General features: G+C 44.3%; 1 protein-coding gene across 1 annotated transcript in view; it reads left to right on the forward strand.

The window, feature by feature from the left end:
- ARHGEF5 (Rho guanine nucleotide exchange factor (GEF) 5) overlaps positions 1-20,550 on the forward strand; it is a 48,251-nt gene extending 27,701 nt beyond the window's left edge. Inside the window, exons 4-17 of the mRNA XM_009887455.1 lie at positions 4,638-8,223; positions 10,067-10,148; positions 10,518-10,582; positions 10,902-11,164; positions 12,090-12,250; positions 13,175-13,327; positions 14,718-14,847; positions 15,757-15,831; positions 17,703-17,792; positions 18,110-18,264; positions 18,937-19,098; positions 19,521-19,591; positions 19,919-20,023; positions 20,304-20,550. Of these exons, the coding sequence (XP_009885757.1) occupies positions 4,638-8,223; positions 10,067-10,148; positions 10,518-10,582; positions 10,902-11,164; positions 12,090-12,250; positions 13,175-13,327; positions 14,718-14,847; positions 15,757-15,831; positions 17,703-17,792; positions 18,110-18,264; positions 18,937-19,098; positions 19,521-19,591; positions 19,919-20,023; positions 20,304-20,458 (5,253 nt within the window). The 3' untranslated portion in view covers positions 20,459-20,550. The remainder of the gene's footprint in view (positions 1-4,637; positions 8,224-10,066; positions 10,149-10,517; positions 10,583-10,901; positions 11,165-12,089; positions 12,251-13,174; positions 13,328-14,717; positions 14,848-15,756; positions 15,832-17,702; positions 17,793-18,109; positions 18,265-18,936; positions 19,099-19,520; positions 19,592-19,918; positions 20,024-20,303) is intronic.
- The last annotated feature ends 4,568 nt before the right edge of the window (positions 20,551-25,118 follow it).

The following is a 25,118-nucleotide window of genomic DNA, read 5'->3' on the forward strand; positions in this document are numbered from 1 at the left end:
AGGAAGGGGCTTGGGGCAGCCTTGTTGCCCCTTGGGTGCATGTTACAGCCTACACAGAACTACCTGAGCTGCAGCACTTGAAGCTGGCTTTGGCATTTCTGCACCAAGGATATGCCCAAGCGATGGATTGCTTGGAGAAGCCTTTGTTTTAGTAAGAAAATCGGTGTCCTTGTCCATGCTGCTCAAAGGTTGTTGAGACTGACTTTTTCCTTTCACGGCCAGAACATCTCGCTGCTCCATCAGAGAAAAGGAAGAGAGCTGGGGAAAGGAGCCCCATGTGTACCAACCAGCAGCCCAGTGGGCTGTAGAGTGTTTGTGGCGGCTGGTGCAGTTCCGGCAGGGTGGCTGGGCCCAGCCCATCCTTGCAGGGCAGGGCTTTCTCTGCCGGGAGCGTGTTTGCAGCAGGCTGGGCGTGTGAGACACCCTGGCACTTGTGGCAGGGGGAGCAGGGTGGAGAGCATGGCCAGCCTTGGTGTGGGGGCTGCAGCCAGCACTGCGTGGGGAGGGTGAAGGAGGCACACCAAAAAGCTAGGTTTCTCCGTGGTTTTGGAGGAGGAGCAGCTCAGGGCTCCTCTTAATTCTGTGTTGCCTTGTTTCCTGGCTAGGCGAAGGGCTTGTCTGTGCTTGATAGCACTTGTTATTTCTCCTTTCTTGTTTGTTGGAGGAGGGGGGAAGGGAAGGTGAGGTACTTTCTATTTAAAACCAGAAGTGTTTGTCATCTCCATCCATGTACACTAACCCACACTGGAAGGAAGTATGACACTCACATTGCCTTTTGTAATCTGGGAAAGCTTTGGATGGATGAGTGCATCATCACAGGAATTGCTTTGTCCACTAGTGCTTTCACTGCTGTCCCGTTTTGCTTAGCTGACCACCTTCCTCACCCTTCCTCTCTCAAATTTTCTGCTTCTTACTGCAGTACAACCAAGCATTACCCCTTTGTTTTCATGCTGGCATGCAGCCAGCTGCACCCTGTCACGGTTCCAGCTTGCAGTGAGTTTTTGCACCCAGAATTACCTACGAGTTAGGCAATAGCTGCTTCACACTGCTCTGTGTGTGTGAGCTGAAGTCCTGGATTTCCAGGCCCTCTTGGGAGAAGAGTATGGCTAGCTTTATCTAAACAGGGGCCATCAGGCCACCTCACTTGAGAAGTGCTGTTAGAGCAGAGGGAGAGATGGCATGCTCTACATCTGATCTGGAGAGATGTAAAAGACCAGTAAGCCCCAACAGCCGTAATGGTGGGGTTTCAGGGAGAGTTTATGTAGCCTGCTAGAAGTTGGCAGTTGCCAGATAGGCTCCTGTATGCTCATCTGTCATGTTATTGTCCTGACTGCAAATACTAATTGAAAGTTTGCATTGGCTCGCTCAGCTCCTGGGGATCTCCTGGGCTCTCCTCTGGTGAAATGCCAAGCTGACCTGTAGTGGGAGCATAACAGCAGTGCTCCACAGGCAATCTCTTCCAGTAACTACTGGGCTTTTGTATGTAGCTCCTCCATATATAAAGGCTACAGGTGTAGTCTGTCTTGTTTTATTATTTTTCCTCCCATCTCCATTAAATCCTTATTGCAGAGGCATCTGTGTCTCTCACTACAGTGAACCAGCCTTCAAGCAAGAGCTTAACTGTTTCTCTGACTAGATGCGTAAGTCCTCCCCCCACTATCTCTGCAGAAGTTTGTCCCTTCTGTGTCACTTCTCAAAGCTTCTTGCTTGCTTTTCTTGAGGTGTGCAAACACCTGGCAGTAATACGATGAGACAAATCTCACTGGGCAGCTTCCAGTCTTGATCTGCTGTGCACCTCCCTCTACCTTGTCTTCCAGTATCATCATGGAACTGATCCAAATGCAGCTTTAAACTTGTCCTTTCACCTGTCCAAATTCCCTGCAACAGAGCCAGGGAAGGGGAAACTAGGTCTTTGAGCTTAATAAGAGGAAATTCAGTGTTGTGTACATCTGTAACAGCACAGTGAGCAAGAGGTCCTCTTCCCCTTGCAGAGTGTGGGTTTGAGTTTGAGGATCTTGCTATTCAGACATTTAGAGGCCACCCTGTCTTTATTAGTAGTAAACCTTCCTTTGCTGTCAGGTTGTGTCCAAGACCACTCAGAGTCTCTCTGCTCCCAGTGAGCCTGTTCTTGAAAACTGTCTGTATTAGGTGTGATAAGCAGTACTTTTCTAGTCATGGAGCAGGGGAAACTCAAGTTGGGTAGTAGGAAGAGTGTCCAGCACAAGAGTGATCCGATGTGATCATGGAACCTTTGTTAAAGGAGGGGTAGAAATACCTATCAGGGACAATGCAGGTAAAGTTGATCCTGTCTTGGACAAGGTGGCTGCTTCTAAGTTTATGACTCTGCTACTTTTTGTGTTCTGCCAAGCTCTCTTGTTTCTGTGCTGCAACTTCTTCCTGACAGTCCTGTACCTTCCCATGTGCAACCATTTCAAAAGATGGTTTAGCAGCACCAAAGTAGTTGGCTATTAACTGGCAGAAGTAAGATGTGGCAGAGGCCCTGTGGGAACTTTCTGAATGCACATATCTCTTTGAAACATACTGTTTGTTGAAATTATAACTATTTACAACTACTTGCAGGAAAAAAATCTAAATTGCTGAGTAATCCTGGTTTTGTAAGAAAGAGTATCTTTTCAATATGAAAAAAAAAATAAAGATTCAATGAGGGGAAAAAAATAATTCAGGAAGAAAGTTAACTGAGTTAATTAGTTAACTCTTCCCCTCCCCCGTTTTGTTTTAAAGCTATAAGATGATGAAAATACCCATGAATAAGGTGTGTATCACACTTAGTTCTAACTCCACAGCACAGGTTTGTTGCTTTCAGAGCAAGTGTTCTGTTTCACTTGATGTAAGGGAAAATATATGCTAAACCAGCTTTAAGGTCAGCCATGCCCTGGCCACGGAGTTAACTGAGACAATTAGTCCAGATGTAGTCATACCCTTATTACTTTTACTGTCTGTGTGGGCTCAGAAAAAATTACTTGTGATTATAGAGCCACTCCAGCACAAGGAAATTGCCATTGATCTCAGAGATTTCTCCTTCCGTGGAGAGGCTTTCCTTTCTCTGTGCGTGAGCCTCTCCAGTTGAAATGGTCACACATGCACACACCCCCAACAGCAGTTGACACTCTGGAAAAAATGGTATTCTTAAAGTTGTAGGGAAGTTAGGAATGCCAGGGAAAGAAAAAGCATATAGATTTAGTTGTCTGTTTAGAGCAAGAAAAATAATTTCTTTCTGCACAAGCTCTGTGAACTCTCCAGAGTTCAAAAGCCTTGGGGCTTTTGTGCCGCTAGACAGCTTGCGGGCTTTTACCTGAAGAAATGTGGAATGGTTTCTCTGACCAAAAGATGCAGGACTATGCATTCACGTGTGGAAACTTTGACAGCTGTAAGATAGTATGAAGGAGTAGAACACTGAAGCTTTGTTCAGGGAGAAGCCTGACTGTGGCTGCACACTGCAGCAAATCCTTCAGGGCTAAATGACAAGCTCTGGTATGAATGCGAGGGTACCCAGTGTGAAGCAGCCCAAAGCAGCAATTTAGAAGCCATTTCTGATAAGCAGGGGATAAAGAATAGAGAAGACAGACTGGAATGCTAGAGAAAGTGTCCCAAAAGCAGAAGAATAGGGAGGGGAGCCACTCAGGTTTGTTTCTTTCTCATGTCTTTTCAGGTAGGGATTGTGGGTTATGGGATGGGTAGAAGCCAGAAAGATAAAAGCAGTGAATCAGATTCTACCATCCTTTTCACAAACATTTCCCAAACTACATTCCCTAGTGTTTTGTCATGTCTGAACTTCAGCTGCAGTAAGGGATGTGAAATTCCACTAAATCCTTTGGGAAACTGTCCAACAATCCTGACATGATTTTTTTTTTTTTTAAACTAAAAGGGTAATCTAAATGATAATTTATTTTCTCTTTAGTCTGTAGATATGTCCACACACACTAGAGGTGGTTGTCTCAACTCATGTGGTTTAGAGCCTTCAAATATCTCGTCTTGTGTCATGTCCTAGTTTTGAGTTAAACAAATTCATACATTCCTACTTCTTGCTAATCAATTCTTGTGATCATTTGCAATCAGGCCCTGTGTTGCACATACCTACACAGAGATCTGTAAAGAGACCCACCAGCTCCGAAGTACAGGCCTTTCCCTGTTGAAACCAGAGTTCTCTAAGACTCAGCTAGCCACTAGGAGAGGTCATGAGTATTCATCCACCATGCCCCACAAAAATTAATGGAGATTTTGGTGATTTTCTTGTTCCCTGAATGCCTTCTGATATCCCCTTTTGGGTCTGAGATAGCTAGCCATGGCCAACACTTTTCATAAATTGCACTGCAGCTGTTACAGAGAGATCAGCATCTCTGCTCTTTGACCAAAGTCACTTTCTGGATTTACATGTAAAACTAAAAAGACACTAGCAGTTTTATTTTGGCATTACTCCTGTACTGCAAGCTTACATCAGGTGTTTGCCTACCCTCAGTTTTGGTATTTGTTTCCCAACTCTTATCACCCACTAAGTATGTATTTTGGGTTTTTTTTTCTCAGCTGCATTAGTGCCTGCTTTTAAAAGTCTCTTAAGCCAGTTAGATCCACTGTATTATTCTGTAGTAGTAACAAAAAAATGCATTTTTCTTTAACAGAATGTATCACTGATGGAGTCTGAAGAAACCAGTGAGGGAGGTACTGCTCCCCCAGAAGCCGGCAGCACCACTGGGGAAGCCTGGGATTCTGCAGCAATCGAAAGAGAGCATCATGCCCCTCACACGTCAGCTGAAATGAGCACCAGCCCATCTGACTCTGCAAAGGGAGCAGAGCTTAACACTCCCAAGGACTGCCATTCTGCTCCAGGGGAAGCAGCAGAGATGTTGGGCAGACCCTCTAAACCTCTGGAAAAAGCACCAGCAGGACTGAAGCAAAAGCAAGGTGATGCAGAGCCTCAAAAGGGACTCTCAGAATTGGAAGAAGTGCTTTTAGAGGAGGGTGGACTGGATTATTCTCGGAAACTTAAGCAAGTAGAGCTGGCTGACCTGGAAAGCAACCAGGACTCTTCCTCTCCCAGCACTGTCCAGGATGTGCCAGCTCCTGGCAACGCCATCCTGCAGGCTGTGGACCTCAGCACTGAGTTTCCTCAGTGCCAGGCAGAACGGGCTTTTCATGGCTCAGACCCTCAGGCCCAGCATCCGAAATCTCCTTTGGCGGATGCCATTTCCTCTCAGAGAGAGACACCTAAGTGCTTCTTGGTGTGTAAAACTGTTTCAGAGGGGCATTATAAGGCTGAACCGTTTCTGGATAAGATCTCCACAGATTCTTTGCAGGAGGTTGGTGCTGATGTAGAGCAGAAGCAAAGCAGCAACATAGTGCCACCAGCAACTGATGAGCAGCCTACCTCAGAGGAAGCAGTAGAGGACATGGGTAAACCTTACACTTCTGAAGATGCTAAGGAAAGCATAAGAGCACTCCAGGGTTTGGAAGAGAATACAGAGTCTTCCTCTTCCCATCAATTGCTTTCCACTTTAACAGATGACAGCCAAATAAGTTCGCTACAAGTAGAAGGAAAGATCCCAGCTGGTGAAACAGGGAATAGCAGCATGGTCAAAGACCAGGGAACAGTAATGGTTCCTAAAGAAAACTCATCTGCTTCCAAATGCCTTCATCTTGAAGATGATCACAGAAAAACAGAGGGCAGACCTGCATCTCCAGCAGCGCATACCTTCCAAGTAAAGGATACTGCTAAAAAAATTGAGGAATTGAATACTTCACAGCATAAGGAACCAGCAGAGGACGAGACAGTGTCTGAACTGCAGCAGGAAGAGAAGAAGAAAGAGTGCAAAGAGCAGAATCTGCCAGAAGACGGAAAATCTTTCGAGTGCAAAGATCAGAAAAACAAGGAACAAAATGAGCAGGAACAACTGCAGAGGGAAGAGCTCAAATTGGAGGAAGAGCTCAAACTGGAGGCCCTATCATCAGCTTTCACATTACAGAGATCTTGTGTTCTCAGGCATAATGTGGATTTGTGTGATTTGGAGAATGCTTTTTTGACTGAGCAAACAGGTTCAGCATTTCCTCCTGGGGAACCTGTCTCTGTGGGTCATCATCCTGGTGAGGATGTACTGCTGAAAGCTTGTGTCACAGAAGCAGGTTCTGGATGTCAGCCGCCTGCTGTCAGCCCTCTGTCCTCAAATAACCTGAACCCAGTGGGTGAAGCATCAGTGGCACCTCCACAGACCTGCCGTATCTCTGACCAGGCAGAAGACCTAGCAGACTCTGGCCGCTTTTCCATTAGTGGTCAGGATGTGGGAGAAGCTGACTGGGATGACAGGACAAGACTGGGCAAGGAGGATGAGCATAGTGACAGGTATGGAAATGCTGTCCAGAGGTTTTATAAAAGAGATGCTCCATTCCATGGAGAAGTGGCAGCACCTTCTAGTGCAGAGAACCCAGAGGCTTCTGTTCCAGCACACCCTTCCTCTGGTACCAAAAACTTGGAGCCACCTGATCCTATAGATCCTCATCTTGTTACAGAAAATTTGGTAAAAGCTGAGCTTCAGGACTTCGTTCCAGCTTTACCCTCAAAGCTCACTTCTGTGGCTTCAGCATCTGGCCCACAGCAAGAGGGTGCTAATTTAACAGCCTTTGTAACCCCTAAGGACTGTCCTGGTGCCAACCTGAACAAACTGCTGGACTCTGTAGAGAAGCCAGCCAACCACGCTGCTTCTGTGCAAGTGCAGGATGCAACATCAGGGGAAACTGCTATTGTAAGTACTGATCCAGGGGGGGGCAACACTTCCTGTGAACTCCTAACTTCTGAGGAAGGCTTTCATGAAGAATTTAGTGGCCCATCTTCTTTCTCCGTAATACACACGAGCTGTCTTCCTCTAGAGGGGAGCCTTCCTGAGGATAGGAGGACTGTGGCTATCATTGCACGGCCTCTGGAAGCACCCCAAACACCAGGCAGAACTTCTACTCCCCTGAACCAGCCAGAGACAATTCAGCAAAAACCCACAGAAAAAAGTGCCATTATTCAAGGAAAAGGAATAGGAGCAAATGTGGATCATGAAGCACAACAAATGCCTTTACTTGATCAGTCTGACTGCAGTTTAAACCAAAAAGAGCCTGGATCCAGGATCTCCAGTGTCCTGAGCACCCTTATTTGGCCCTCTGAAGAAGATATGGTCCTTGCTGGTTCACAGCAAGAACAACCTCTGTCCCCTGTGTCTCACTTAAGCCTACCTCTGGTGTCTGAGCCTGATGCCAAACAGCTTCCTCATCCCCCTTCCCATGTCCAAAGCCCCAGTCAACCTCAGGCCTGTGCACTAAGTGCAAATCACCTTGCCCAACCTCCAGCCCTTGAAAGTTATCAGCCTCTGGCTCCTGTGCCCCACTCCAGGCCACATCTCAACTGTGGTATGGACAATAATAAGTTACTAGCCATTCACCCTACTATAATCCATCCTCTCCGGACTGCTGCCTCTAACGCTGTGGCCTCTGCTTCTGATGGAGAGGACGTAGCAGAGAAAGGTGACCTTGTTCCAGTAACTAGAGAGTGTAATCTCGGTGACTCAGGTACCCACGATACAGAGACTTCTGATGACTCAGGGGTCAGTTTGTTGGCCAAAAGCTCTTCTGCTATTGGAAATGAGGCGTTGGCCAGTGGCTGTGACACCAGCCCTGAAACAACGGATCAGCATGTGGATATACAGCGTGGAAAATCCTCACCTGATCACCCTTCTTGGCCCTCGCTGGAAGGCCTGATAACATCCACAGACTCCAAGAGCAGAAACTCTGCACAGCCACTTCCAATGTTAGCATTCACCAATCCAATCCACTTTCTCCAACTCAGCCCTCCATCACCACCAACCACCAGAACGACCTGCCAGGAAGAGGAGGTCTCAGGAGAGCTGCGATGGGAGCAACAGGCAGGCATCTTTGGTGTGGACACGAAGAACATCCAAGCTCCATTGGCAATCACAGAGAAAACAGAAGATGAAAGGAGGGTCAAGCAAAGGCTGGAAGTAGAAGGAGAACACCACTGGGTACCTCAGCCAAAGGAGGAAATACCCAGACATTCACCCTTGGAAAAATCGTCAAGTTGGCCAGACAAAAAAACAGTCATTGCACAGGAGCCAGCAGTCAATCAAGAAAACACAATTAAACGCCGAGTGAAAAGCAAGGACTGGCATCGGCAGGGCCTGAAGAGGTCATCAGTACCACCAGACATCTTGCAGGGTGAGTTCTCTCCTCCACTTCCCCCAACAAACTTACTGCAGATACCAAAACTGTAGGATTAAATTAAATCGGCAGTCTGATAGAGAGGCATGACTGCGGAGAGCTTGGCATTGCTCTTGTGCCTTTCCAGTAACAGTCTTCACTCCAGCCCTGTAGTCCCATTCCTGTGCTGCCCCAAGCTCCCCCCTCCCAAGTCTCCCCTAGCTCCTTTCTGCTGCCCAGTAACCAGTGCATCCTGCTTGTTTTCTGACTAGCGCTGCGCTCTGGGGCTCAGTCCTCTCGTTTCACACTAACACCTGCAACAGAGAGCTTATCTCACTTCACGGATCCCTCACTTCTCGACTTCGCATCCAGTTTCTCTTCTTGTCCTTTCTCCATGTTTAATGATCTGCTGCCCTTATTCAGTAACATGGGCTGTTTTGGCCTACCTGCAGGAATGAGTTTCTTGGTGGGGCTCAGTTCAGAGCTCCTGCTCGTCATCTCTGCTGCCATCCCATGGCCGTTGCATTTTGCTGCGCTTGTAGCAATCCATTTCCAAGCAGTAAGGAAAATGCATGCACACATCCTTAGTACCCCATATCTGTTACGGCATGTTTTAGTTCCATGTTTATTTGTTACCTCTCTTTATTTTGCAACTGATACCTTTAGGTTCAAATTTGACCTTCTGAAAGAGATGATCTTCCTGAGAATGTAGGATTTGAGACTACAGATAAGAAAGCAAATTTGTCAAGTCCAAGGTCCCAACTTTCATAGAAGCCGAATCACTGATGTCATGAATGGAAAACATGCATCTTCTGTAAAGCAGGGCGTTCAGACACTACTTATTGTCAAGATGCATGTTTGTTCTTTATTATATCTTGCATGAACTTTAAACATACTTGCTGCTTCTCAGCTCCTACTTAGTTTATTTTCCAGGCTCCACAACATGATGGATTTTTGGCACAGAGGAAAAGGGGGGGAATTTTGAAGGGTGTAAATGATTTGGCAGCACTTGAGTGAAAATTTGTTCGTGTAAATTCTCTAAATTCTTGGTTCCAAATTCTAAAACATTCAAGGCCAACGGTATTGTCTTTCCCCTGACCCATACTTGCAGCTCAGTCTTTGGGCTTGCTTACTCCTCCTGTTTCCAATGAATTTTATATATGCACCGTATACATATATATACACACACTGTTTATATATATACCCTATTTAATTAAACCCCTCACAAAACAAAAGAAAAATATGTGCTTCCTCGGTTTTACATAAACAGAAGCTGACTCAAACAGCATTTTGTGAATGCTCACATAGTACATAAATGTGAGAACTGGATTACAGCATTTATTCTCAGGCCACATCTCTTCTAAGGCTCTTATTAGGAGTGACTTTGTTAGATGTCCAGCATTCTGCCCCAGAAGTCGCTGAGAGTTTTTGGCGCTTGGCATCCACACAAGACTTTTGGAGATGACTAGTGACTTCGGGTCCATTGATATTCTGATGCCTGGCCTGAGTTGCAGAAAGGGGAAAGGCAGCACCAAATAGAGCCTACAGGCAGTGTATTTGTTTGGGCAACTGAAGATGGAAGCTTTAGAGTTACTGTCATCTCTGAAAGTGTCAGCCTTATTCTTGGTATGAAAAGCAAATTTGACTAAATAATAGTTGTAAAATGTAAGTAATGTCAAGGATTATTAAAACCAGAAAGTTTCTGACCCAGAAATAAAGGTCAGGAGGGCACCTGTATTCCAACCCGAGACCACCACACCACTTAGGTGGGGTACAGGTAAGTGGTATTTGTGTATTGTTAGGATTGTAGTTCGACTCTAAAGTCTGACTTGTGTTTACTTTTTAATTGTCTTACATGTAGAAATCCCTTCTGTTCCTTCAGAGGAAGAAGCTCACAAGGCACACAAGGAACCACCAGTCAGCTCAGAAACAGTTACATTGCGGTAAGTCTCTCAAAGGCCCCTTAGAATTTGCCCCCATCCTGTTGAACAGACACCTGATGCTCTTCATTGTTCCTAGAGGGACCAAAGATGATGATAAGGAGTAGAAAACTATAATAAAATGACTTAGGCATGTGTTTCAGTCTATGCTCTCTGGGAGAGGACCACATTGCAGCAGAAGTATTTCTGTCCCTTTAGGACAGTGTTTCCATCGAGCCAAACTTTATTCTTCATTAAGTAAAGCATGTGGAGCTTGAGCTTTTTGGAAAGAGAGGTCCTTGCCGTGCCAGATCTGTTACTAACATTTGGATAAGCCATCTCTGGCACTGTGCTCTTCATTTGCTCTTTGTTTCCAAATTTATTCCTTGACAGAGAGAAGAAACCTGCAGATGCAATGGAGAACTTCAAACGTCGGCACTCCAAACTGATCAACTCCTGTAAGTATCTTCTGTCTGAAGTGCTGTGGCAGACCTCTCTCCTCCATCACCTCTCACCCTTGCAGTGAGCACAAAGGAGAGGGTCTCCTGCCACATGGCAGCAAGGAGGGGGCATTAGAGAATGGTGTTTGGGTGGAGACAGTGAAACCAGAGTCCTGCAGTACACTCAGGCAGCTGGTGAGCTTTGCTTATAGCGGATGCATGTGGTCTAATGTATTCAGTTATCCTAATCTGAGACAGTAGCAGAGTTTTCTCCAGACTGAAGCAGATGGCAGATAGCTGCTGTAGAAAGCATAAATGTATATGCCTCTCTTCGCAGCAAGATTGCTTTATCAGGAGTACAGTGATGTGGTTCTCAACAAGGCCATTCAAAGCCAGAAGAGAGTGGATTCTTTCGCAGAGGATATAGAGTCAAGTTTCCCAAGCTCCCCAAGGCTACGGAGGAAAGTGCTGTCTCCCCAGGACTCGTATTTGCAACGTCTGTCAGTCTCATCTAATGCGTCCCTCTGGCAGGACATCCCCATGATACGAGGCAGCAGAATACTACTCAATATGTCCCGTGACGAGCAGAAGCTGCAGGAGGTAATGCACAGATGTAACAAGGTAGATGGGTGATCTGTAGTCAAGAAGTGTCCCCAGAAGGTGGGCGCTTTTTAAAGTGGAGAGCAAAAATGTCTGATGTGGGAATGCAGGTGCTTGAATACAGTGGTCACCTCTACCCATGTAAGCAGTATGGGAATGTGGTACCAGTGCTTGTGAAGTCGTACAGTGCTGAAGTTCAGAATGGTAAAGAAAAGGAGCACTGAAGGACAGACTCTAGACTATATCAGTAATTTCATGAAAACAGACGTGGGAAATTAGAACAAGATAAACCAAGGAATTTTGAGCATGTTCAATGCAAAAGAGAATATTAAAGTAGATGATTTCCAGTATTCTCACACACAAGCTTATGAGAGATGCTAATAAAACCACAGTGAATTGTAGTTCCTGTGGTTAGAGTGCAAGTTTAACAAATAGACCTGTGTAAGTTGGAGGGCTGAGAGGAAACAGGAAGAAGTATGGGTTCAGCAAAACGGCACATAGAGAAACTGGGTAAGGAAAATGAGAGGAACTGAAAAGTGTGTGGGAAGACCCAGAGAAAGAGGTGAAGACAACAGCATTGGAAACACGATGAAGGAGAAAAACACGAGTGATGCACATACTGGGAAATTTGTGACAGCATGTAAAACAAGGAACCTAGTGAAAGTGGAGTTGAGAGGGAACAAAAAGTAAATTGAGAGCAGGTAGCTATTTTTCTTTTAAGTTGTACCACAAGTCTGTCTTTAGAAAGACAGGCTATATATAATGGCATGCTTGCCCTTCATTCCTAAGGCCTCTTTTGTATTTACGTGCTACTTACGTTATGTGCTAGGAGGTTTTCTTGCTTTGGTCCTGTCTGTTCTCTGTAAGACTCCTCACAAACTTGCCTAGTCTACTGATGCTGTGCTCCCTTCTTTCATCTCTCAAGGCCAAGTTTGAGTTGATAATATCTGAGGCGTCATACCTGCGCAGTTTAAATGTGGCAGTGGATCACTTCCAGCGATCAGCAGAGCTCCAGGCAATGCTCACCAATCAAGAGCGTCAGTGGCTTTTCTCCCGCCTTCATGATGTACGCGATGTCAGTGCCAGGTGAGAGATGGCCCTTTACTTCCATGTCTAACATCCTCCATGAAGCATAGACACAGCCCATCATTTCCATCAGTAACATCTCTCACTCCTGTTCCGTGTGTTCACTGACCTTCAAGGTAGATACACGCACATAGCACTTTGTGATTGCGTACCAACGCTGCCCTAAAAGGAACATTCATCTTTATAGGTGACAGGGGAATATAAATCTTGGTGTTAAGTCCCAGAGCTCGTTGCGGGAGATCAAAATGTTCAACATGCTACTGTAGCCATGCCCTGTTGGCTTCAACTACAACTAAACTTGACTAGACCCCAGCCCAAACCAAATGCAGCTCCTGCCAAATAGAAGACAAGAAGCAGCTGCACAAGCCCTGAACAACAACCAAAAAAAAGGAAAAACAAACAAAAAAAAAACAAAAAGGGAAAAAAAAAAAAAGAAAAAGGGGGCGGGGGGAGTAAGTTACAGCTGTCACATGGCAGAACCTAATGTGAATCAATTGAGCATAAGTCATAAAATGCAGATGTGACCCCATATGCAAAGAATCCTGTATGTTGTAGGATTCTGTTCTGCTTTTCTCCTGCAAGGCTTGGCTACATATATCACTAAGGTAGTAAGGTTTGCTGCTATCTTTTCCATTTCTACTAGTGGGATTATTCTGGTGATGTCTTAATTTTCAGTTGTTTCCTGACCATACCTTCAGAAGTATGCCTTCTCAAGAACAGAGGTCTTTTGACTCTGCTTCTTCTTATCTGATATCCAGCCCTAAATTGCCATTGTACAGGCATTATGTTCTCCCTAGAAGTAGAGAGCTGTCTTGTGCTTATATGTGGGCTGTCAGGAGTTTAGAGGACTGAGGATGTTTCTGCTTTAGTAAATGACACTGGTATTTCCCTCTCCTTTTATGGCACCGCAACCATGTGCTGCAGTTTCCTCTTTGACTTGGAGGAGAAATTTGAGGAGGACATATTCACCTTCCACGTGTGTGATGTGGCTCTGAAACACGCCCCTGAGTTCCGCAGGGTGTATCTACCATATGTAACAAACCAGACATATCAGGAGCAAACCTTCCAGCGGTTACTGTAAGTTTTTTCATTTATTGCACCCTTCTCCCCCCTTCCTTCCTTGTTGCACCTCGAATATTCCTCCTTTGAAATGATGAGGAATGCAGCAGCTACAGGCTTTTGGCCAGAGCTCACACTACACCCCCAGAAGAACAGGCAGGAACCTTCTTCAATTCAATGGCATTTGGGACAGTAGGACAGAGCTACTGCAGGCTCCTCTCCCATAGCATTGGAAAGGGAAAGAATAATTAATAGTCGATTCTATTGCAACTCTCTACCGAGTTTCCTCTCTACTGAGGAGAGGAAAAAAAAGACTGTCCTGAATAGTGGTTTTCAGTCTGTGGTTTTCAGACTAAGAACTGGAAAGTGATAATTTCAAGTGAAACTCAACCTCAATCATTCTGTGATTGTGCAATTAAGAAAATATGGCTGCTGTCAGTAAGCCTTAACTGGCTATCCAGGAGTCTTTAAAATGGATTAAAAATCATGGGGCCAGAGAACACCGTCGGTCTCTCTTGCTCTGGGAGGTAGAGTGGAACATCTCTTCTCCTCCTTTTCTGTACCCAGTGGCACAACCAAGCATTGCTTAGACATGGGCCCAGTCCTAAGCAAGGTTTCCTTGTCATTTCTGCACTGCTTCCCTTCATAACAACCCGATTCCAACGAAGCTACAGTGATTCCAGGAGAAGACTCTGTTCCCAACGATCGTGCAGGCACCGTCTCTGGGTGCTGCAGACTGGGAGAGATCTAGTCTTGCAATTCATTCCCTTCAGGGAAGGCTCAGTTTCACACAGAAAGGACCTCCAGAATATTGTCTAGGGCACCATCTACTGGGCCTACAACCTTCTTCCCTATCTCTTCAAGGATATGGGATTGGCTACTCTGGCAGCTGGTGCTACTCTCATACCATTAGTCTTTTATCTGCTACTGCCCAACATGGAAGGCTGGATGGCAGTAGCTGTGTCTAAGAGGGTGAGAGATGTTAGCAGGGGAACGCAGGTCCCCTCAAGAGTAGCAAGAGAGGGGAGGCAGCTGTTTCCAGACCCTGGATGCAGCCCCTGGACCTGGACCGTGTGGTGTAAGGAAAGAATACAAATCACGACTGTCTCTGTGAAAGGTGTCCTACTGATAGGGGGAATCAAAACGTAGATCTTGTTTCTGGCTTTTATTCTGGAGGGCTGAGGCAGAAAGACGAAAGATATAATAACAGTTGTACTTCTATCATTCTATAGCTGTTAGAAACCCATACTTGCTCTTCTTCAGCAGTGGCGCAGTTTCTCGACATCTCTTGCCCCAGGGACAAAACCTGACTGTTGGGAATATTCCAACACTCACTGAAATCTGATATTAGGAAGACTGTTTATTTGCTCTGATGCCTGGATGTCTTCTTTCTTTGCCACTCCCACAGAAATGGAAATGCAGGGTTCCAGCAAGTCCTGGAGAGACTGGAAAGTGATCCAGTATGCCAGCGCCTCTCGCTTAAATCCTTCCTTATCCTCCCTTTCCAGCGTATCACTCGACTCAAACTCCTCCTACAGGTAACTGTGGTGATTCTCTGCTTTCCTACAGTTTCTCTCAAGCTGACCCTTTAAGTCTGAAAGTCATGTGAATATGACCAATAAATAGCTCCAAGCAGTGGGTGGAAGGACTGCATACAGCCCTTTGTGTTGCATCTGTGACAAGTTTGGCAAAATGCTCTAAAGCTGCTCTGTTGCATATATTGTGAATATACCTTTGCAAAAACAAACCTGTTTGTTATCGTTCAAAATGCCTGCTGTGCATTAGACCAGCATCATGAACTGGATATGATAGCCTCTGTGAGGCAGTGCAGTTTGTATATTGGTTAGGACTGTTGCAACACTTACTTCAGTTGTACTCCAAGAAAGAAATTATGTAGTCTTATCAGAGTATGTCGATTTACATTTTATTGAACCTTTTTGGCTTCTTGCTAGGAAAACAAAGCAAGGGTTCCTTGGCTGCCTGCTGGAAGGCATCCTGTCTCTACTCTTTGCCTGCAACGTTGACCAATAGGAGCCTTCCAGACAGGGAACCAGCGAGACCCTAATGGATGAATTTTGAACTCTTTCTATGAAACTGTTCTTTTTGATTATTTAACTTTTTTTTATTTTTTATCTGGAGAAAGAGCATTAGGCAGAGAACAACTATGTATGTAAGGCTGTTTGTGCTTGGATTAATGGTTGCCTCCTATGCCATGTAACTTGTACGTGATAGTTGATGCGATGAGGTATTCAGGGGATGGCCAATTCAAGGCAGCTTATCAGTAACATTCTGCATCTCAAATTTCTGGCCTTGTTATCTCCACATCTCATCAGCTACTACTGCTCTAGCCTCCTTTGAGGCTGGCATCTTAGTGTCTCCTACCCCTCCCAGAGACATATGTCCAGCTTTCCCTGTCTGCATTATGAAAAACATCTTCTCCCATACAGAATATCCTGAAGAGAACTCGGCCGGGGTCTGAGGAGGAAGTGCAGGCAACACAGGCCTATGATGCACTTGAAAAGGTATGTTGTCAATGTGTTCTGCAGTGCTGTAGAAAGGGATCAGGGGATTTTGGTTGATGGTACGCTCAATAAGAGTCAACAATATGCCCTGGCAGCCAAAGGGGATGACTGTATCCTGGGGTGCATTAAGCACAGCATAGCTAACTGGTTGAAAGAAGCGATTGTCCCACTATACTCAGCTTGAGTACTGTGTGCAGTTTTGGGCTCCACAGTATAAGGAGGATGTAAAAATATGAGAATATGTCCAAAAGATGGCAACAAAGATGGTGAAAGGACTACAAGGTGTGATTTATGACAGGCAGCTAAGGATAACAGGCTTGTTTATCTTAAAGGAGACTGAGGGGAGACCTCGTTTACAACTTCCTCATGCAGGGAAGCAGAGAGGGTGGTGGTCTTCTCTCTGGTGCCCAGTGATAAGATGCGAGGGAATGGTTTAAAGCTGCATCAGGGGAAGCTCAGATTGGATATTAGGAAAAAGTTATTCACTGAGAGTGTGGTCAAGCACTGGAACGAGCTGCCCAGGAAAGTGGTCATGGTCCCAAGCCCGATGGTGTTCAAGAAGTGTTTGGACAACACTCTTAGATATCTGGTTTAACTTTTAGGTTGCCCTGTGTGGAGTGAGGAGTTGGACTCGGTGATCCTCATGGGTCCTTTCCAACTCAGGATATTCTGTGATTCTCCATAGCCATGCTGTATCACACAGCTGCCAGGGCACCTAAGTGGCCCTTTCCTTTTTATTGATCCTCACCCTTGTTGAAGGCCCTTGTCATTGATCCTCACCAGTAACAAATTCATGTGTTCACATGACTCTCCTGCATGTGCAGTGGTAGCTGTGAGCAGAAAGCACTGAAGCAGGAGCCAGCTGGGATGTGACTGAACCTTCACCAATGACGTCAAACTACTTTTTTCAGGACGCACTTTTTCCAGTCTCCTAGCCACCATTCCCTCTTTGTGTTCCTTACCTTTGTCTCTAATTATTGATCAACTATTACCCTAGCCCCCACAATAAAATATTCCTAAAAATATTGGCAAGACATTACCCTATCACATCCCTTCCTCTATCCTATTTATTACAGAGGCAGGATTTGTCTTCTGGGACAACCTGTTTTCTGGAATTTGTACAGTGGCATAAGCTAGACTTGTCCTAGCTAGCTCCTGCTTTGTGTAGTGATGATTTGAACTTCTTGGAGTGTCACTCTCTTTTACAATCCCTCCCCTATTCTCTACCTAAAGACCAGTTCAACATGATGCATACCTCCTTAAAACTTTTAGGGTTGCACCTGCCTGCTGCACAGCTCCCAAAACACTGCAGTCTGAGGTGGGTGGGCCAGATGTCATACACTGAAATCCTTAGACTGCAGCTGTGCTCAAGCCAGCATTATCTCTGTGACGCTGTTATCCAGCTGCCCTGTATAACCTCAGGCAGCTATGTAGGCTGCTTACAGGCTGAAGTAATTCTGTTTCATTGTGCCCTGTCCTCGCAGTTACTAGCAACAATCTCTGGTTTGTGGAAAAATTGGGGCTGATGTCTATCTAATCAGCCTCCTGTGTTTACAGTGGAGCATCTAATAAGAGCTATTTCCAAATGACCAACAATTCAACCTGAAGGGAGAGAGATGTCTCTAGTAGCCCCCCTTCCTCCCAGTATCCCAAAGGTAAAACAATACACAGAGACTTCATCTAAATAATACCTTCCTTAAGAAAGAAGGTATGGAGAAGTTTAGTATGCTTGCCTGGAAAAATACTTTTTTTGCAGGAGGATGCCTAAGGAACTGTCGCTTACACTGACTCTTGAGGGGCTCCTGGGACTAGTACTGATCCCACCAGGCAGTTCTGCTCCCACCTCATTGATCATCTGTTTTCCTCTGTAGCTCATCAAGGATTGCAATGAAAATGTCCAGCGCATGAAGAGCACTGAAGAGCTGATCTACCTCAGCCAGAAGATTGAATTTGAGTGCAAGGTGAGCTCGTCCATTCCCTGGGCCTTGCTGTAGCCTAATCTATTTTCTCTTTTTCCTCACAAAGTCACTTGCACTTACTTTTTGCTTTCCTCTCCAATATACATAGAACTGTTGAACCAGAATATCACACACAGGTCAGCTCTTCATCAGTGCTTCGCTTGCCCAATCGTTCGTGTCAGCCTTCAGCTGAAGGTACCTACCATGACTTATACTCCTGTCCAGCTGGAGAGATGGAAGCACACAAATGCAAATCCGAAACTCATGGATACTGATTTCCTTGTACACACTTGGCATAAATGTTCATTTCTGTCTTGCAGATATTCCCACTCATCTCACAGTCGAGACGACTTGTGAAGTGTGGTGAGTTGACAGCACTGGACTTCAACACTCTGAGTCCAAAATGGAAAGTCACCACCCGTCCCATCTACCTACATCTTTTCAATGACTGTCTGCTCCTGTCTCGGCCCAAGGAGTGAGTGCTTCAACACAATTCTTGCTGCCCCTTCTAAAATACCTGTCTCTTTCTGGGTCTGTGCTTTGGTGAAAGAGTCCTTTCCCTCTGCCTGCCAGCAAGTGGCAGCATTTGTCAAGTCACTCTGCTAACCCTACATTATGTGAGTATCATGCAAGTATGTGGAATATGATAGTCCCAACTCTTAATTACAACATATGATAATATGACAAGATATCTTCTGGTCCCTAGTGCAACACTTCTATTCTGCCTTTCCATCTCTATAATGTGAAACGCTTTAATAATAACCATTTATTCTAGTTTTACTTGGTAAATAATTTGTTCCTAAAGGGCAGTATGAAGATCAGTGAATGTGCAAATCACTGGTTTGTCAAGAAACTAAGAGTTGTTGGTTGGGCATGTTGGGATTTTAGGAGAGAGTGTGTGTTGTTTTTGTTTTTAAGATGTAAGCTATCAAATAAAATCCTGACAGGACAGGGCTTAGTATTTCTACTTTTTTTATTAAGTCCCCTCTCCTCTGGCCTTCTGAGACTTCTTGCAAGAACAAAGCTTAAGGTACCTGAAGCAGATGAAGACTCTTGTTTACCTGACATCAGAACATGACATGAACACACTTTGTAACCCCCATCACCTTAAAACTCACTACTTGTTTTGTTCTTCCTCTACCTGCAGGGGTGGACGTTTTGTTGTGTTTGATCACGCTGCTTTCTCAGATGTCCGTGGGGAGAAGTGCGAGGTGAAACTGCATGGAACAAACAAAAATGTTTTCCGTCTCTTTCTACTTCAGAATAACCAGGGAAAAAGAGTGGAGTTTTTGTTTCGTACAGAGACACAGTAAGAACTCAAGGTTACCCTCAGTATATCCCATTACCATAGCCAGACACCTCCTAGACGCCTGATGGTTGTCCCTCAGCTATCCAAATACTGAAATATCAAATGCAGCTGCTGAGCAGAGGACTTGAAAAACATCCTCTTGTCATAACAAGCCCCTAATGAACCGCCTTGCTCCTCTCTCATCTTAGCTGCTCATACAATACTATCACATTACGTCATATCATCAGCCGCTGAAAATGGGAGGTTTTGCCTTTTCCCATACCCTTTCTCCACTTCCACTTTCTCTGATTTCCCCAAGTACCCCCTCCCTGACCCCTCCTGTGAGCAAACCTGTACACACACACACACACACCCCATTCCCTATTCATCAGACTTCTGTCCCTCACATTGAATCCTGACACCTACCTGGTGATGTTTTCCAGCAGTGAGAAGCTGAGGTGGATCTCTGCTTTGGCTCCTCCGCGAGGAGAACTGGACCTGCTGGAATGCCCTGGTGAGACTGCTCTGCTTCTACAGCAATGGGGGTGGTCTGGCTCAAAGGAGTTGGAGTCACTGTGAGGTGGAACATCCCAGAAATTACTCCCAAGGCAGAACACTTTTTTTAAAGAAAGTATTCACGGGCTTTCCCTCAGTGCCTGGTTCTGCCAGTTATTTTACCTATTTTTACTCCTCATATCAGGTACAAGACCTGTAGTCTCCCTTCCAGTTCTCTGCTCTTTAATGTTTAGGCAGTCCTTTATCCCCTACCTCCTTTGGGGCTGTTGCACGCAGGTTTACTGTTGCTTGCTACTATACCATTATGATCTTTCCTCCCCTTTAGATGCACCACAGGTTCAATGCATAAAGACTTACAAGGCTCGGGAAAATGATGAGCTGGCTTTGGAGAAAGCAGATATCATCATGGTTATGCAGTACAGCAATGACGGTGAGCAGAATGAACAATGGCTATCTTAAATTATGGGTAGGAAGTTACTCTGGTAGTGTAAAGCTTTAGCAACACAGTCCAGTTTCAGAAGTAGCCTCTCATTCCTGAATGTTGGATTGAGACGATGAAGGGACTCTTCATCTTCACTGAGACCCCTTATTTGGAAGCTGAAAGGGGATCTTCTTCTTTGACCTTACGGCCTTATTGGAGGGGGCTTTTGGGAAGAATCAAAAAATGTTTGACTATTTTGCCTCATGTTGTGCTTTTCCCCACACCACAGGATGGATGGAAGGAGTAAAACTTTCAGACCGGGAGAGAGGCTGGTTCCCCTCAGAACACGTGGAACTCATCTCCAGCAAACATGCACGGCAGAAGAACCTGAAGGAGGAACAACGTGTGAAGAATGCCAAGCAGCAGGTCTTCTGCAAAAAATAAGACTCTACTTTGTTTGGACCTGTACAGTCTCCCTGCCATGGGGAAACCATCTTTTTTGTGTTGTGCCTCAGAAGAAACACCTCTGCAAAGAGCATATTGCAGCATTTGGACAGAACCGGGTGCTTTTTGCCAAAGAAAGCGGGAATTCAATCGGGAAAAATCATTCACTTCCTCTGTCACCAGGACTACAGCAGCAGTAGGAGGAAAAAAAAGTTGCATGTATTGCTTGCTTTGTGGTAGGAGGGAGGGACTTTAATGGGACAGAGGTCTGGGATCTGGACTTGTGAAAATATGTTCCTGGTTTTGCCACTGACAAGTTGCAGGACCTTGGGCAAGTCACTTCAGAATTCTGCCTCAGTTTTCCCATCTGTGAAATGGGGGTAAACTTACCTACCTCACCAGATGTTGTGAGGCTAAATTCATTAGTATTAGCATACTAAGAGCTTTGAGTTCCTGAGAAGGAAGGTGCTAAGTGCAAAGCACAATATAGTTGAGGAGAGTTTTCCATTTGAATATCCTCTTGATATCTTGATGGTATTGATCTCCATGGTGTAATTTTCATTTAGAACAATTTATCTATTTGATCGTGCAAGTCTACTGTTTTTTAGATAGGCAAATATTTCATTGTACCTAAATTTAACTCTGTCTCAGCACACTGTTAAAAGTCCTTGACAGCGTTAGAAAATCCACTTGACTTAAGCAAAGTTTTCAGAAGCCACTGTAATAATTTCCCCCACCTTGAGAGGTATCAAGCTGAAGAATCTGTTCCGCAACAGTCACCTCTCTTATGAACAAGTGTCCCAGTAAGCCATCTGAAATGACGCTTTTTTTACTCTGCCTCCCAGTCAAAGTAGAACAGTGACTTTTAACAAAGGTTTTTATCATGTGTGGGTACATGCCCTGTACAAAATAGCCATGACTAGGCATATGCAATGAAGTGGCACTTTCCTGCTGCTCCTTTAATCTGATAGCTGATGTGGTATTGCATGCACCATTTTGCACACTTTTAGAAAATACTGAGATATTTAGCCACTGTAGATAAAGTCAAAATATGTACCAGAAACTTTGTTCTTTTTTAGAACTCTCTGGTTTTAAGTCCAGTTTACATGCAGTCCTGCTTTTGTGCAGAACCTATTTGAGGACATGCCTTCAACTGTAAAATACTGTTTCTGTGTTAAAGTGTTTGCGTTCAATTCAGTCAATGCAAGATCAAGTATAAGAATCAATACACCAAAGAAAGCAATGTGTAGCCTTCTTGCATTTGTTATATTTGAAGAATTAGTTATCTTCATATCTCCAGCTTTCTATATCTGTAACATTCTGCCTTTAATTCCCATTTACGTTGTATCTAGTATAGCGTATTAGCCTATTTATATCAATAATTTTAGCTGGATTAAAAAAAAAAAGTTGCTTTTAGTCATAATAAACTCATGCACTTCTCCAGTTAAAATAAACAACTTTCTCCTTTCCTTGTTACTTATATTTGAGATGAAAAGCTAAGTAATTCAATATCTACTGACTATATATTCAGTATTTTCATTTTTTCAATATAACTCTCCTTTCTAAGTGAATATTAAGTACAAAAAGCTATACTTAGGAGAGGCAGTGAAGAAAGCTTGCTTTACCAGCTGTACCCTAAGATTCTTCAGAGTGTTATCACCAGCCCTGAAGTGACAGCTGCTGCAGGTTCCATATCAAGGTAAGCTAAAGGGATGACCTTTAGAAGACGTGAGTCCAGTCCACTATACCAGTAAGACAGGATGCAATTATTTGATTGTCTTTTAATCTAGAGTCCAGACTACAATCTGATGCTTTTTTTCCCCTAGAAGAACTGAAGCTACCTAAGAACAAAAGCAAAGCCCTACCTCAAACTAAAATAAGCAACATAAGGAGAGTTATAATCCTTAACAAGACCTATGAATGTTCAGAAATCCAAAATACCTGCTTGTCCCAAGCTGTCATGAATTTATGCAATATGTAAGTCATCAGGATCACCAATGTCTCAACCGAGATACAAAACACTGCCATGGGGTCAATTCAGTATATGCCATGTAAGGTTGTCTTATGCAGGCAGTCTGAGGCATCTCGTATCAGTGTCAGCTTCACCTTTGCTACTTGTATCATGAAGAAGTGGACCACAGATACTGCCATTCTAAATCAGAAGTAATCTTGTTAAACATTTTCAAAGACAAGATTTCTTTACTCTTTCAACTTCCGCTCTCAAAAACAAGCAGGCATATTGTTCATTAGAGTCTCCCAAGGTGGTTTCTATGTTAAAATCTGTACGTTCTTGTTAAAATTCTTGTTGAGATAGGTAACTTCAAGGCCACTGTTTTTGTGACTGACAGGACTTCTATACTGTTTAACTAGTTGGATCAAAGGTTAATTTGTCCCTGTCACAGTACAACCTTCATTTCCCGTTGTCAGGTTTTTCTGACATTTAAAGGTCAGATTATGCTTCTGAGGATAAGTGCTTATACGCTGGTTTATTTGGATTTCTTATATTTCTGATAGGCCTCAACTTCTTGCTATTTAGTTAGATTTTTAGTCCCAGTGCTATCCTGCCATCAAAATCCATAAACAAATCTGCACTGAATTGCTTCATGCTTTTTGAAACTGATAAACATCTCCTTGGTTTGTACAAATTTAATCAAACTAGTACTATATCACTTAGAACTGCACATTCAGGAGGCAGGAATCAAGTTGACGGAGTATCTGCTGTGTCCTGTTACAGTCTTAATTAAGAGTCAGGCTCTCTCCCTATGTTATCTAATGTGGATAACCTAATTCCCCAGAAAATCAGTATTAAACAGAAATAGAAGTGTCGAGTTTGTCAGCCAAATCCCTATACTTTTCTAGTAAGATCCCCAAAGAAGGTTCACAGAATAGGAACACTGTGCGAGAGATGCCAGTAAATCTTAAACAGCTGGCTGTAAATTGAAACATGAAGAAACCAGGAACCTGTAGAGACTGATACATAGTGTATCTGAACAAAAGAAATTCAGTATTTCTATTCTGGAAAAAAAATGAGACAACCTTTAGAGGGCAGCTATATTCATTTCTTTTGTGTGGCAACAGCAGCAATGAAATATAAGCATGAACAATATTTAAAAAGTTTTGTTGAGAATCAGAAATGTGTGGTGTATGTCTGAAAATCAAATGTTATGGCTGCTGTCATTTTTTCATATAAAAAGCATAAAATACATATAAATATATATGTAGCTCTAAAAAAAACCAAAACAAAACTCACAGCCCTGGAGACCTATGTTAGTCCCTCCTAAAGGAAAATAAGTGAAAGCATTCTCCACAGTTCTTATTCCCTTTCACAATGCTGGAAAAAGCTGACATTAGGATCAGAGTTCAGTAAATTAACACAACCTTGATCACAAACAGGAGCCTCTAAAGCAGTTAGTGATTTTTATCTTTGTGCTTTTATCTAATATGGAAGAGGTCCCATACCCTCTAAAATCAGACTTGTGTTTTGTCAGAGGAATGCTGCTAACAAGTTAAATGCCATTTTAGCTGCAGTAACATTCCAGCCAGCATGTCCTGCATTTGGTGGCTGAACCAGGTGCACTGTTAGACTAATTATACTGTCTCCAAAATGCTGGCACATGTTTCAGGTTACACTTAATTAACATAATGAAACTACTCTCAGGTGAAAGCATCTGCAGAAGCAGGACCTCCAATGCTAGAGTGAACCTTGAAACAAAAACGGGGCACGTGGGGAAACGCAGAGTAGGAGAATGGTGCCATGCCAGCAATGAGCTACTGAGCCAATAATCAAGATGAAGATGAAGAATGTTCTGTCTTGGTGCAGCAGAACACGATAAAGCAAATCACGTTCTTCAAGCAAGCACTGTCTTTGCTGTTTGCAGACACGCAAGTTGTGTTTACAGCCAGCTGCACTTCACTTGGTGCTTAGGAAAGCTGTACATAAAGGACACAAGCAGAGAGCTTGGTTTCTGGAACTGTTGTGACTTAAGTTGCAGCACAGGTCTCTCCATCAACTGCATGTGAGAAGAAGGAAGTCAGAAAAGCCAGGCTTGGTTCACTGCTGCCCTTCATCTCATGGAGACACCTGCAAGCACACAAAGCTGTTTTAAATGTTACCTGAACAGGTGACCACACTTGTAGTTGTGTGAGATCACTATCTGTCTGGTACTGCTCTGTTCGGAGCCTTGCTTTTTTTCTAAGAATTGTTAAGTATTGAAAGGACATAGAGTTACAGTGCATAGAAGTCAAGAAGCGCCATTTATTTCTTGCAACCATTAGTTTATGAAGAACCAGAAGCACTGCACAACAATTACAGCCAGAGCACATTTAAAAACGAATGTCTTCCTGCCAGCCCACAAGGAAAGATAATGAAGTTCATCTCACTCATAGTACACCAGCCAATTTCATAACATCTGGGTTTTCAAGGTGTGCTATTTAGCAACGTTTAAGCCCGCTCCTCACGGTCTTTCAGGTGCCCTCAGATGTGCCGGCAACATTTCTGTACCCTACGTGCAGGGGCCAGTTCCTCCCTCCCCGCCCCGAGACCGGCTCTCTGGCCCTCCCCGCACCCAGGTTGCCTTCCCGCTCGGCGGCCGGCGGCAGATGGCTTCGCCCCGGGCGGCACGCTTGAGGGGGGCAAATGGAAGGCGGGAGGCGCGAGCCC

This window comes from Charadrius vociferus, unplaced genomic scaffold, assembly GCF_000708025.1.
Source record: "Charadrius vociferus isolate BGI_N301 unplaced genomic scaffold, ASM70802v2 scaffold116, whole genome shotgun sequence".
In the NCBI taxonomy this organism is placed as follows: Eukaryota; Metazoa; Chordata; class Aves; order Charadriiformes; family Charadriidae; genus Charadrius; species Charadrius vociferus.